The 15,135-nt window shown below is 41.1% G+C and overlaps 1 protein-coding gene and 1 long non-coding RNA gene across 6 annotated transcripts in view; both read left to right on the top strand.

Moving 5' to 3' along the window:
• ZNF684 (zinc finger protein 684) overlaps window positions 1-6,538 on the top strand; it is a 39,237-nt gene extending 32,699 nt beyond the window's left edge. For 4 of the 5 annotated variants that reach the window (XM_023632510.2, XM_070260342.1, XM_001497981.7 and 1 more), the window contains 3 exons: window positions 863-989; window positions 1,318-1,413; window positions 5,058-6,538. In XM_023632510.2, coding sequence (XP_023488278.2) covers window positions 863-989; window positions 1,318-1,413; window positions 5,058-5,962 — 1,128 coding nt within the window. In that variant the 3' untranslated portion in view covers window positions 5,963-6,538. Of the gene's footprint in view, window positions 1-862; window positions 990-1,225; window positions 1,414-5,057 lie in introns of all 5 variants that reach the window. The other variant, XM_014737540.3, reaches the window with a different exon arrangement.
• A 6,834-nt stretch (window positions 6,539-13,372) lies between these two features.
• Window positions 13,373-15,070, top strand: LOC138919982 (uncharacterized). Its single transcript, XR_011430562.1, has 3 exons — window positions 13,373-13,815; window positions 14,052-14,162; window positions 14,557-15,070. It is a non-coding gene; the product is annotated as an uncharacterized lncRNA (long non-coding RNA).
• Window positions 15,071-15,135: the final 65 nt, after the last annotated feature.

The following is a 15,135-nucleotide window of genomic DNA, read 5'->3' as shown; positions in this document are numbered from 1 at the left end:
AGAGTTCTTTTTGAATTCTACATACAAATCTCTTATCAGATACATGATTTGCAAATATTTCTTCCCATTCTGTGGGTTGTCTTTTCACTTTCTTGATGGTGTCCTTTGAACCACAAAATTTTTAAATTTTGATGGATTCCAGTTTATCTTTTTTTGGTTTTGTCACTTATACTTCTGTCACATCTAAGAAACCACTGCGTAATAATCTAAGGTCACAAAGATTTACTCCTATGTCTTCTTCTAAGAATTTTGTGGTTTAGCTCTTACATTTAGATCTCTGATCCATTTTTAGTTCGTTTTTATATAAGACGTGAGGGGTGTAGGGGAGAGGGGGTCCAACTTCATTCTTTTGCATGTGGATATCCAGTTGTTGTCCTGGCACTAGTTGAATATTTCTAATAAGATTTTTGTTTATGTATACATTACATCTTGTTCACCACCCGAACACTAATTATAGTGCATCCCCTCACATGTGAGCCTAATCACCCCTTTTGCCCTCCCCCCTCCCCCCTTCCCCAATGGTAACCACCAGTCCAATCTCCAATGCTATGTGTTTGGTTTTTTTTTTTTGTAGTTTTTATCTTCTACTTATGAGTGAGATCATATGGTATTTGACTTTCTCCCTCTGACTTATTTCACTCAGCATAATGTACATCTGAAAAAAATAAAAATTAAAAAAAGAAAAAAAGATTTTTGTTTCTCTCAAAAAGTATATCTCTGAATAAAGCATACAGTACTTATCATATGTAACTTTCTGAAACCTCAACAATGAATATGATATGATCATAAGAGGCTGCCATGATTCTCTTGCAAGTCCCCAAATGATGCACACTTTAGTTTGAAGATCAATGTGCTGTTACAGGGATCAGTGACATTCCAGGATGTGGCTGTGGACTTCACCCCAGAGGAGTGGCAGCTGCTTGACTGTGATCAGAGAACCTTGTATTGGGATGTGATGCTGGAGAACTTTAGAAACCTCGTCTCAGTGGGTAAGGACAGTGGGTGGTAGCTTTTCCGTGTAACTCAGAATGTATTAATAGGGCCCTTCCTTTAAGACTTGTGAAGGCTGTGACCGTTCTGAAACATTAATAAGTTTGGTCCTGAGTTTTAGTGGGCAGAGATTCTTAATCTGCTTTAGGGATCAGATAGTCTGTTTATGCTTCTCCCTCCCAAATGGAGGAGAAGGGTCTTTTCTGTTCTAAGGCCCGTTTGTTGTCGTTTACAGGCCCTGAGACTCAAGGAGGCAGCCCTGAATTGTGAGGTAGTTGTTTGTCCCTAGCACTTTGCCTCCAGTTCTGTGTTGTTTCCCATGAACAGGGGATCCAGTTACCAAAACTAAAGTGATCTTCAAGGTGGAGCAGGGACAAGAGGCGCAGATGGGAGAGGGAGAGAGCCCACGTTGGAGCTGTCCAGGTGAGTGGGGGAACCAGGCAGGTGGAGTCTTTGGAATTGAGATGCCAGTGGGTCAGTGAGCCACAGGCAGCTTGGAAATACTTTTCAGGAAGCACCTCTTAAAAGCCACACACCTTTGGAAGGGACTGGGTACACTTGACATAGCATCATCATCTCCCCAAATGACACCTTCCGTTTCACTGTCACCACACAGCTGCTCTTTCTCTTTGCTCAGCTCTCGTGTTGAGGGATGTGCCTCTCCTCTCTCCTCTGGCTCCTCGCACTGCCTGTTTCAGCGAGGTCCTTGCTTTGTTCTCTTAATTCCTGCAATCCTCATTCTTCCCTCCTCCACGTGACCGCAGATCTTTTCCATACAGTTAGTTCTTACAATGTAGTCAGATTGTGTGGATTTGAAGTCTTACTCTACCAGTCATTGTCTAACCTAATTATTTTGTAGCACTACTTTATTTATAAAATAGGGATAATATTAATCCTTACCTCAGGTTTCTTGTAAAGATTATATGAGCTAATACATGCAAAGCCCTTCAAATAGTTGGCAGGTGGTAAGTGTCCAGTATTTCTTAGTTGTTATTTCAAAAGTTTTAGTAACATTATGCTCTAATTATTTTCCTTTTTTTTTAAACTCTTTCCTTTTCTTATATCATATACCCCACCTGTGTACCCGACCATACTCATCTTTAGTCCCCCTGCTAACTTGTGGTATCTACCTTCTGGTGCATCTTTCTGCTTCACTTGGTAATAATTCTCTAACTTTATTTGCATTGGTTCCTTGCTAATCTGCCCTCACCCTTTCCTCCTACTTATTCATCTTTTGCCTCTTGCCTTCTCTTCCATGTTCTGAGCTTCTCTCCACAGGAGCTCCCTCAGAAACTTCATCAGTCTAAAGTCTCAGGTTATTTGTTTTATGCCATCTCTGGCATCTTTGCCTCGCCATCTTTCCATTCCTATAATTGTACCCAACCTGGCCTTATTCTCTGTTTTTTCATAGTAACCAATTTTTAATATTCTTCAGCCTTCACTTTCATCTTTACATTACAATAAAGGATGTTGACTGGCCCACTGCTTTGCAATCTCAGAATCTCTGTGGTAAGCGATTAGGTTTATTCCCTCTTGAGAGTTTCTCATTAGATATTATTGTGACTTAATGCCTATGATGTCAACTGTTAGTTTATCTCAGACTGAGTCAAAATAAAATTTTCCCTTTCCATAGAGCCCATAAAAGAAATATGTTTCAAATGATTAAGACACCACTTAAGAGTACTGGAGATTCCCTGGGATCCTAACATCTACTGACGTAAACCAAATGAATTCTAACTCCTGATATGGTGTCTAGGCTATTTGTGTTCCTATATTGCCACTTCTATTTTCTGGTTTATCTTAGATGTTCTCATAAGGTTTATCCAAATTATTTCATTTTTCTTGTCACTCTTCTGACAAATAAACGTAAGTCACTCCTTTATAAGCTGTATTGTAATATTTAAATGGCTTTTTAAGGCCCTCTTTAATGTGATCCCATTTTGTTTATCCAGAATTGTCCATCTTTTCCCTATTCCATGGCAGTTGGGCTCTTTTAGTGTCCTCTATACACTATTTTCTTTTCTTCATCAGTCCTTTTGTTTCTGGGGGGCTCCACCTAACTAATATTGGCATCTATTAAGTCTGAATTCAGTTTTCTCCTCTTTCATGGTAACTCCAGCCTAGATTAATCTCTACCTTGTTTGAACTGCCATCCCAACTCTATTATGGCTCTGTCATGAAAACTTGATGTATACTATCTTAGATTTTTTTTTAAAACCTTGTAGCTTTTAAGGCATGTTTTCTTGTGGTAACACTTTGAAGAGGAAGTCCTGTATCATTTTTTCCTTTACACCATTGCTGAGCACATAATGGGCATTCAATGAACATTTCATTAATTCCTTGTTGTAAAGTTAGACATTGTGGGGATGTTTCTTATTCTTTCATCCATCAAAGCTTCTTAATGTTTCCTGAGAAGGATTCAAAGAAAGTGAAAAAAAAAAACCCATTTCCATTTTCCAGGTGTGCAAATTGTAGTTGAAAAGGCAAAACATAGCCATATAAAATACCTTAAAATTTGAGAAGTTTGGCACATTTGTTCAATGCACAATAGCATTGTAGTTTTGTTCTAGTTAATTGTCAAAATGAATGGTTTAGGTAGCAGTGGTGACTAGAAGTTCAGAGAAAATGGAGCTTAAAGTTCAAAGTATGCAAAGGTTGGAAGTCTTTTTTTGAGAACACTGGCTCCTCCCTAAAGAGTATAAAGAATAGGATGAGAGGGGATGAGGGAGGGGAAATTAAGGTGGGGAAGGAACATGAGCAAAATATTGTAATTATTTAGTCTAGAATCTGTGGAACAGAAGGTATTTGTTGAGGACTGGTGGAATGCATGCTTAGACACCATGAGTAAATGCATTATTTTGCATAATTTTATTCACTGGGATGATTACCCCGGATTTTTCAGTTGGTTATTGTTGGGAGAGGTAACACAGGATGCTGCTTCCCATTGGTGGAAGTGGAAAAGAAAGAAGACAGACTCCAAATCCTCTTATTTAGAACCACTCTATAAAGAAATGTATACTAAGGGCTGTATAGCTCACTATTCCTTCCGGCTTCACAGAGAAGGATGAGGCAGGGAGCAGGAGTCTGGGGGCTTGTACCAACACTCCACATGGCAGGAAACTCAGGAGTAGGAAATTATAACCCTGTCTCCCAAATTTCTTTCTCTTTTAATGGAGCAGTGGATTTGGGATTTATAGGATTTTGAAGATAGTGAAAAAATGTGACTTCAGGAGCAAAGCAGCCTTCTGGGGACTAGTTTGTTAGGCAGATTGAAAGAGGATGTAAGAACAGTACTTGTCAAATACAAATATGACAAATAGTTGTCATATATAGAAAGCTAGCTAGAATAAAAATGATAGCAAGCAGACAGAATTTGTGCCCGGGCTAAGGATGACTTGCCTTGGAATGACCTGCTGGACAGTTGTGTGCCTGGGCTCACAAGCACATGTAAGAATGAACCCAGCTGTGGTAGAGTTGGAGCCCTGTCTACAGACATGTTTCAGCTGTGGTTTGGATGGAGTTTTAGAGGGCTGAAAATGTAAGAATGCTCCTGAAGGGAACGGACATTGTGCCAGGTGATTAAGAGCAAAAAGAGATGTGAATGAGGGGAATAGGGAGCTATCCTGCCAGGATAGGAATTAGGTAGTGAGGACTCTGATTCTGATCTGCCTCCTCCAAATCTAGTCTGTCCTCTGATATTTTCCCTCAACCCCCTTGTCTCTTGTTTCCCTGGTTACCCTATCCATTATTCAGATCTCCATGGGCTGTCTTCGTTCTGTGAGCTAACTGTGTACCCTTGTTGAGCAACCTTTTGACTTCCTTTGTACCCTACTCACTGTACCTTGTGCCTATTTTACTGTCTTTCCACAGGTCACAAGTGAAGCCATCTGTTCTCATTATTGCCATTTATCTGCTCCCATTTCCTCTTTAGCAGTTTTATTCTTAAAGCTTAGGAGCAAGGCCAATACAGGCTTTGTTTCAGAATGAAAGACTAGATTGAAAGTTTCTTTCCATAACACATTGATGGAAAAAATTAACTAGGAATGTTTTATTGTACTTCTTTTTAGAAGCTGACTACCCACTTGTTGATGAATCAGAGAAGAACCAGGAAAGCAAAGACAACTTTTTGAATTCAGTTTTGTTCACATTCAATAAAATTCTGGCTATGGAGAGAGTCCACGGTTATAATATGAGCACAAGTCTTAATCCTACAAGAAAAAAATCATATAAATGTAAATCATATGGGAAGAGTTTGCAACCTACTCTAGACTTACTTCATTATAATAGAAGTTATACTGGCGAAAACTCTTATGAATGCAGTGAATGTGGGAAAGCCTTCAAAAAGAAGTTTCATTTCATTAGACATGAAAAAAATCATACAAGGAAAAAACCCTTTGAATGCAATGACTGTGGGAAAGCCTATAGCAGGAAGGCACACCTTGCAACTCATCAGAAAATTCATAATGGAGAGAGACCCTTTGTGTGCAATGATTGTGGGAAAGCGTTTATGCATAAAGCACAACTGGTGGTCCACCAGAGACTTCACACTGGAGAGAAACCCTATGAATGTCGTCAGTGCGGGAAATCCTTCACTTGGAACTCCTCCTTTACTCAACATGTGAAATCTCATACACTCGAGAACTCATTTGCATGTAAGGAATGTGGGAAAACCTTCAGGTACAGTTCGTCCCTTTATAAACATTCTAGATTTCATACAGGAGAGAAACCCTACCGATGTATTGTATGTGGCAAAGCCTTTGGCAACACATCTGTGCTTGTTACCCATCAGAGGATTCATACAGGAGAGAAACCTTATGGATGTATTGAGTGTGGCAAAGCCTTCATCAAGAAGTCACATCTCCTTAGACATCAGATAACTCACACAGGAGAAAAGCCTTATGAATGTAACAAATGTGGGAAAGCATTTTCCCAGAAGTCAAATCTTATTGTCCATCAGAAAATTCATACATAATATTCACTTTATGAATATGAGAAAGCCTTAAATATTAATTAAATCTTATTAAATAGAGAATTCACGGTGAGGAAAGATCCATCAATTTGAATGAATTTGGAAGAGTAGATTCCCATAAAAAATAATGCCAGTCATGTTCTGGAATTGATAAAGTTTTTACAGAAAAGATCACAGAAAACATTAAATTATCAGTAATAGAGCATAGAGCTTGGAAAGGAAGCATAACTTAATCAAGGAATCAGTGAAACTAAATTTACCATCCCTGATTTTTTATTTTTATAACAGATTATACAAATCTGAGTATAAAATATGTTTATACATTATATCTATTAAGTTTCTACAGTCAATATCATCATTTTTTTCTTCCAGTCCTAACAATAATATGCAAGTGAAGAAATGGTTTAATATGTAGTAAAACTCATTCTAAAAATGTTCTCCTATATATGTAAACACCAAAACAAAAAATATAACAAGATGCCAATTGAGAGAGAAAAAGCAGTTGATTTCTGTATGACAGTAAGTATGCATTGAGGAAAAGAAGTATTTAAGCATGTAAATAAAACATTTGCACTCAAATATTCCTGTTCTTTTTCGTTGGTGTATCTACATAAGATGTAAGAGTAATTCAAGTAGCATTTAACTGGGGCATCATCTGTATTTGATTTTAGTAAAGTGGTGTCATGATACTTTCAGCTTTCAGGGAGCAAGTTTTGGGGTCTTTTTTTTGTTTTTTTGTAAGAAATTGATACAGGTTTAGCTCCTAGGACTGCCTGGAATTTTCCACGTGACAGCATAGTCAGCATTAATCAAGTTACAAAGAGCAAGCTTTTCTGTTTAGCAACTTCCCTTTGGAATGTGACTTTTTTTTTTTTTTTTTTTTTTGAGATTGGCCCTGAGCTAACATCTGTTGCCAATCTGCCTCTTTTATTTTTTTCTCCCCCAAACCCCAGTACATAGTCATATATCCTAGTTGCAAGACATTCTAGTTCCTCTGTGTGGGATGCTGCCACAGGATAGCTTGATGAGTGGTGTGTAGGTCTGTGCCCAGGATCTGAACTGGCAAACCCCAGGCTGCTGAAGCAGAGCAAGTGAACTTAACTACTGGACCATGGGGCCGGACCCTGGAATGCGACATTTTTTAAGTTCTACATTCTCCCTTAAAAGGATGAACCATCCATTATTTAAGCTAGACTTTTTATCGCTGTCCACAGTATTCCTTGATAATGTCAAAAAACCTTTATGCCTCTCCTTGACTGGTGACAAAACAGCTTGACCCTAAATTCAGAAATCAAGCCTCTTCAAGTTTAAGCTCAGTTACAACTATGTTGTATTGTTTTTCCTGCATTAGCTATTTTTTGAAGAGTAATGTTGAGTAGTGATTATAAATAAAGGATAGCGCTTTTTTGAACAAGCATACCAGAACTTAAGGATCTAAATTAAATCTTGTCTACTGACAAAGAATCTTTGCTTGACCAAACTTTAGTCAGGCTCCTCAACCTTCTCCCGGGCCCATCTGTGCGCCTCCCTGTAAAATTTAGTTTTAGTGAGAACCCCCAACCCTCGATGTCTGCTCAGTTCCTCATCCTCCACCATCCAGGTGATGTCTGACCACTCTGGCTTGTCTTCAGCAGGAATTTCTTAGCTTGATTTAGCCAGAACCCCCCTTACCCCTGAGGTTTCCTCTTAGTGATTTTCCATCCGCTGACCCCTGACCCTGCTCCTTGGCTGTACATTCTCACTTGCTCGTGCTGTATTTGGAGTTGAGCCCAATCTGTCTCCTCCACTAAAATTCCATTGCAGTGGTCCCTATACCTATTGTGATGGTCCTGAATAAGGTCTGTGTTACCATCTTTAACAAGTGTCATGGAATATCTTTTTTCTTTAACACTTCCCAAGTTATTTTAGGAGGCTATTTTAGGATGCTACTTTCACTTCAGTCATTCCAACAGTTGCTGAAACCTTCTTTTGGAATTGTCTTCAGAATCAGTTTGCCGGCCGCGCAGAAACTCTTCAGGTATTTATAGTCACAGGACTTGCATTTTTTCAGCTCAACAGTTTTCTCTCATTTCCTACATGAAATCCTCATTTCCCCCTACTTAGCGGTTACCATTCCCATCCTATCTTCCCTTCCCATGCTCGTGCTTCTCATCTGAGAAACTCCGAACTACTTAAGACTACAGGAAGAGGACACATTTTAGGAGGGAGCAAAGGGCTCCAGTATTACCAGCATGATGTGAGGTCCCCTTGAAAGAACAGCTGTGGACGCCAAGGTAGGAAGAGGTGTGCAATGGTCTCCTCTAGGAACAAGGGAATAGGACAAGGGAGTTTGTTACAGACAGACACCAAGATATGGAGACCAGATTGGTGGTTCCCAGAGGAGAAGGGGGCAGGAGTAAGGTGAAAGGGTAAAGGGGCACATTTGTACAGTGCCGGATGGTGACTAGACTTTTGGTGGAGAACATGATGCAGTCTATACAGAAATCGGAATATGATATACACTTGAAATGTATATAACGTTACAAATCAATGTGACCTCAATAAAAAAATAATAAGGGAGTTTTGTAATATATCAGGAGGCATCTGGTCTGGGTTCCATAAATTAATTTGTTCCTTTCCTTAAATGAAAGAAGGAGTATAGTAGAATAAGTTAAACTATATTTCCAGTACTGGACAAATATAAACTGCCCCCTGGAGACCTTTTGTTGCTGACCTCATCGTCTTAGGCTGTACAAGATTTTGGTAAGAAGCAAACCAAACTATACTCAGCTCCATCAGAACATCTCAGATTCCCAGAACTCCCTAGTCTATTTGTGCTCTGTGCTGTAACAGCCATGCACAATCTAAGTGAGAAATCCTTTGATTTTTTCCCACCTCTAAGAGTTTGTCATATCTTGAGATATTCTTTCTTTTTGTTACTCTGTACAAAGATCACTTCAAAGTGCCCTCTTTCTCTTTTGTTTTGAGGAAGATTAGCCCTGAGCTAACTACTGCCAGTCCTCCTCTTTTTGCTGAGGAAGACTGGCCCTGAGCTAACATCCGTGCCCATCTTCCTCTACTTTTTTATACGTGGGACGCCTACCACAGCATGGCTTGCCAAGCGGTGCCATGTCCGCACCTGGGATCCGAACCAGTGAACCCCGGGCCGCGGAAGCAGAACATGCGAACTTAACCACTGTGCCACCTGGCCAGACCCTCTTCAGAATGCTTTAATCTGGAACAATTCCTCAGCTGCCAGAGTCCAGCTCCAACAGAGTCCAGGTTCCTGAGGGATGAACGGCGTCGGCGAAGGGAATGAGACTGCACACCAAGTTGGTGGAAGCAAGTCTGAAGTCTTTATTGTCAAGCATGCGTTTATATATATTTTGAGGATTACATAAGCATCTGGGGTACAGCTATTTTCTCCCCTGAAGTAGCTTGATTTTTCCCCATGATATCATTTTACTTCCTTAATTTATTTGGGTCATCAGCAGTCTCTAAAGGTTACTTCCCTTATTCAGTCTTGGGAAAGAGCTGTTCTTTTCATTTTCTGGGTAAGTGCAGTTAATATTTATAGATCTCTACAGTATTCTTTGCAGGGGGCGAGACTCGGGTTATGCTGGAGGACGGAACAAGCCTTGGGGCAAAGGTGAGCCAAGGTACGTCTAGACCAGGCACATACAGGTCCCCACATCCTCTTATAGAACTCCCACACTGAGACATCTGACCCTTTAACCCTCTTTCTTCGGCAGGGCCCTGGGGATGTTGAAGGAGTGTTAGTCAGAAGAGGGTCTTTCTTGTCTATTACAGTGGGATTCACCTTTCCCAGCAGATTCCCCTGGGGAAGCACAAGCGTCATGAAGAGAGCCAATACAGCAAGTGGTGACAGCAGATTGAGCAGGGAGGACCCTCGGCCGTTCCTGCCAGGGTGGCTTTGCAACTCCCCTGCTTCGTGTGCCCCGACTGTGTCACTGGGCTGCAGCGGTTGCAGGACGGCGTCCGGCACTCAGCCTCTCAACCTCTTTCACGACATTCATATTTCTGAAGAGTATAGCTAGTTATTTTGTAGAATGTCTCTCTGTTTTGGCTGGTCTGATCTTTCCTCATGATTAGATTCAAGTCATGCATTTTTGGCAAGTATATCACATAAGTACGTCACACAAGTGATATTGTTCTCATCGTTTCATGTCAGGAGACACAATGTCAATTTGTCTCATTATTGGTGATTTTAACTTTGATCACTTGGTTAAGGTGGCAACCACCAGTTTTCTCCATTGTAAAATTACTATTTTTCCCTTTGTAATTGAGTCATTAGCAGGGGAAATAATATTCTGTTTCTCATCAAACTTTCACTAGAATGCTAATTTTTAACTCTAAATCTCTGTTAATCTGTAGGTTTCCTTCCATCTTTTCTTTCCCTCTTGAAATTTTTTTTGCCAAAGAAACCAGCTCTTTGTCCTATTGAAATTCCCCCAATCTAGACTTTTCAGGCCACGGTCTCTTCAAACCGCCCCAAACAGGCTTTTCCCCACACCACTCCACTGAAACTGTTCTTACCAAGGTCACCAATAAATTCTAATTTCCACACCAAAAAATATGTTGTCAGTCTTAATTATCAAGAGTTTTAGACAGAATGTATTGCTCCCTTCTCTGAAGCACTTTTTTTCACTTGGCTTATAAAGTTCATACTCTGCTGCTTCTCCTCCTAGGTTCACTGATCTTTCCTTTCAGTCTCTTTGCTGATTTCTTCTCATCTTTACAACCTTTTAACTTGGAAATATACCAGGGCTCACTCCTCAGACCTATTCTCTTTTTATACCCCTTTAATTAGTAACCTCATCTGTCTGATGGTTTTGTTTTATTTTATTTAAAAAAATTTTTTTATTTTTTTAAATATTTTTTGAGGAAGATTAGCCCTGAGCTAACATCTGCTGCCAATCCTCCTCTGTTTGCTGAGGAAGACTGGCCCTGAGCTAACATCCATGCCCATCTTCCTCTACTTTATACATGGGACGCCTGCCACAGCATGGCTTGACAAGCGGTGCCATGTCCGCACTCAGGATCGGAACCGATGAACCCCAGGCCACCAAAGTGGAACATATGAACTTAACTGCTGTGCCACCAGGCCATCCCCTGTCTGATGGTTTTAAAATCTATCTATCTCATGATAACTCCTAAATTTATTTATCGTGGATATCTCCTCTGAATTCAAGCATATTTGCCCAATTTCACCACTTAGATGTCTCTAGTAGCATCTCAAACTCAACATGTTCAAAACTGAGGTCCTGATGTCCCTCTCTCCCTGGTTGTGCTCCTACAGTTTTCTCCATCTCAGCTGATGGCACTTCCATCCTTTCACTCGCTCAGACCCAAAACTTGGGAATCACCATTGAATCCCCCTTTTCTCTCATAGCATACATACAATCCACGATAAATCCTATAGACTCTGCCTTCAAGTTAGACTTTGAATTCAATTACTTCTCACTACTTCTGCTATGATTTGGTCCAAGCCACCATCATCTCACTTCTTGATTATTCAAATAACCTCCTAACTGGTTGCCCCCTTGCTCCCCTCTAGTTTATTCTCCACACAGCAGCCAAAGTGGTCTAATTAAAACTTGAGTTAGGCGCCGGCCCGGAGGCACAACCGTGAAGTGTGCACGTTCAGCTTCGGCCACCCGGGGTTTGCTGGTTTGGATCCCACGTGCGGACATGGCACTGCTCGGCAAGCCATGCTGTGGTAGGCATCCCACATATAAAGTGGAGGAAGATTAGCATGGAAGGAGGAGGATTGGCAGCTCAGGGCTAATCTTCCTCAAAAAAAAAAAAAAATTAAAAAAACCTTGAGTCAGATCAAGCCACTCTGCTCAAAGTTCTTCAGTGGCTTCTATTGTCTCTCAGAGGAAAAGCCAAAGTCCCTACACTGATTATTAGGCCCTCCACAGTCTGGGCCCTCACCCCTCCTTACCTCTCTATTGTACTCCCATCTCCAAGCACATGGCCCTCCTTGCTGTTCTTTAAACACGTTTGGTACCTTCTGCCTCAGGTCTTTGTTCTAGTTGTTTCCTCTACCTAAAACTCTTTTTCATCTGGTATGAGTTTGCAACTTCATTGCCTTCAAATCTTGGCTTAAATTCCTTCTAAATGAGGCTTTCCTTGCCTACTCTATTTAAGATTGTAACCCTCCATTACTTCCTATCCTCTTTTATTGTGCTGTTTTTCTCCATAGCATTTATCAGTATCTAATAAGATAGAACATTAGCTCCACGAGGGCAGGTATTTTTGTCTATTTTGTTCACTACTGCACACCAAAAACAATGCCTGGTACCTAACAGGAACTCAGTCAACATGTTTTTGTTGAATGAATATTAGATATGTGCCTACCATAAAGCCTGACAGTATATACACATTAAAAAAAAAAAGGTTGGGGGGGGGCAGGGAGACAGAGGGTCTAGAAGAACCCTGTAAGAGGGAAATTGTCCCAAACCTGGTCTGGGAAAGTAATTTTTTTGCATGCTATAATTCATGACTTCCTTCTGGGAAAAATTATCATTCCTAATAAGCAATTTTTAAACGACTTTAATAGGATTAATATTTGTTCTAGAAACTAGTTTTCCACCCACCTAGTTGTACAAAAAGGATACATTCTCCTTTCTGTAGCTGGCCAGCAATGATTACATAACCCTTCTCTTTTCCTACATGTTTCCTTTGAGTGAAAGTTGAAACTGGCCTCCCGCTGTTCACTTACAGCGGATTGTAATAAAACTTTGTGAGTGTGTGAGGAAGATTGGCCCTGAGCTAACATTGGTGCCAATCTTCTACTTTGTATATGGGACGCTGCCACAGCATTGCTTGATGAGTGGTGTGTAATGTCCACGCCTGGGATCTGAACCCGTGAACCCTAGGCTACCAAGGCAGAGCATGAGAAGTTAAACACTAGCCACCAGGCCAGCCCGGTAATAAAACTTCGAAACATATTCATTACTAGGCTGTCTGAAACAAAAAGCCTATTTAACAGGCTTAAATTTGTGTAAATTTTACACAATCTATATTTTTGTATTATTTACAGTTAAGATATATTTATGTTATTCCCGTGTTACTGAAGTGAATTTAATTTTTTTAAAAAAAGAAAATGAAAGAAAACACATTTAATCATGGTTTTAATGTTTTCTATTTGCCATGTCTCTATGGCATATGTTTTCTATATGTCATATCTATATTAATAAGTGCAAACTACACGTTTCCCTTCCATAAGACTAGAGCTCCTCATGAAGCCAAGCGACACTAAACTAGAAATCTCCACTAGATGAAAAGGAAACCCCTGACGCCTTCCGGGCATAAGCTCTACGAGCCTCATGGGAAATGTAGTCTCAGGTGGCCTTCCCCGGAGGACCCTGGGAAATCTGGGTGGAGTGTTACTTCCGCACACGCGCAGTGGGGCGATCCTAGAGTGTTCTGCGTGGGTCTGCCTGCTTGGGGGCTGATAGCTGCTGATGCTGAAGGGCTTAGGGAACAGTTGAAGGGCAAAGACCGGCTTGTTGGTTCAAGTGAAGGAACTAGAATTGTAGATGACCCCCATGTGCGGGGCATTTGGCTCAGAGAAAGCCGAGTCAGGGCAGGGCTGCGCTGCCCTGGTGTGCAGCCCTGGTCTGGCTGGGGTGCGGCGCGCCCGTGTGCGGGGCTGGGTTGTAAGCAGTGTTTTCCGCGTAGGGAGCCCTGTGCGTTGAACTGTACCTCCCCACATTCAGGAGCCTTTTGACTCAGACGGCAGTAAACCCCTTCAAGGCAGCGAGGCGGAGAATCAGTATAGCCAGGACCAGGCACCGTAAGCGCTTTTAAGAGAGTATGGCATTTATCTACCAAAGTTCCTGTGTGATGTAAGTATCCCCATCGTTTTACAGAGATGTAAGTTACCTGCTTCAAATCACACAGCTAGTAAATGGAGGTAGTATTCAAATTCAACGCAGTTTTACCCGAAATTTCATGCTTTTTGCAACATAGTACCGCCTAAAACAAAGTTAGTTACTTTGTATTCTTTTTTCTGAGGAGTGGATGCTAAGTGAATTTCAACTTGTGACCCTTGTTTTTGAGACAGTTTTTGGAGTCTCTGCAGGAACACTGAGTAATTGTCGCCGTGGGTTCCTCTTGCGTATTCCTGCCTTTCTCAGTTTCCAGCAGCCCTTGTTAAAATCTACAAAAGGCCACCCTAGGGCCACAGGTGATGGTGAGTTCACAGAATTGGGGCCCAATCTGAAGGTTCCAGTTGAAGGAGTGTTGCGTCTCTGTCATCCAGTCCATTTTTCCTAGGAGAAAGGACAGGGGAAGTCAAGGTTTGTCTCTCCTCTCTAGTGAGTAGAGCTTGGCTTGTGGCATTACATGTACGTGCTGTCAAGGAGTGTGTCCATGGAGGTGTTGTCCCAAATGTTTGAGGAGAGAGGTGAGAATTACAGAACAATGGAGAATGTGGGTTTATGTGGTCAGGCCCGAAAGGAAAGAAAAGGAAACTCATAGGAGGACAATGAGGATATGGTCAAGGACAGGAGGAATCAGGAGCTACTACAGAAGAAATTCTGCTTCTTTACTAAACACGTTCTTTCTGTCTTTCTGTTTCTCATCAGTTCTTGCAAACACTTCAACACCAGTGAACACCCTTCATTCCTGGTTGGTTCTTTCAAGATTAAGCCAGCTCCATACTATTTCACTTGTCACATTTGGCCTATGGTGGTGTATTGGTTCCTTCTCTCCCTTTAACCTAAATAAAGAAATAGTTTACAGAGTAATCACAGATTGGTAGTGCTAGAAGGACTTTTAGGAATCTTCTAGTTCTGCTTCTTCATTTTGAGTGGAATAAAACCAGCCCTGAGATGGCAGTCGAGCGCCAAGAATCTCACAGCTTGTTAGTGGCTAAATCAAGCCTAAAATCCAATCTTCACTTCTCAGGCTGTTGTTCTTTTTACTGCATCACAGTTCAGTTAGGCTGGGCCAAAGTTGCTAAATAAGTTTCTTTTGAAAATGTGTAACAAGGAGAGAACCAACAAGAAGAGAGGTTAGTCCATTAATTAATTCAGCAAATATTTACAGAGTGTCTCGTGGACCAGTGTTCTGCAAGGAGCAAAACAAAGTCTCTGTTTTCCCGCGGGGGGGGGGGGGGGGAGGGGGGGAGGGTGATAAACAAAAACCAAATATACAGATACGTA

This window comes from Equus caballus, chromosome 2, assembly GCF_041296265.1.
Source record: "Equus caballus isolate H_3958 breed thoroughbred chromosome 2, TB-T2T, whole genome shotgun sequence".
Classification (NCBI taxonomy): Eukaryota; Metazoa; Chordata; class Mammalia; order Perissodactyla; family Equidae; genus Equus; species Equus caballus.
Note: the sequence above shows the minus strand (reverse complement) of the source record. Positions and strands in the feature narration are given on the sequence as shown.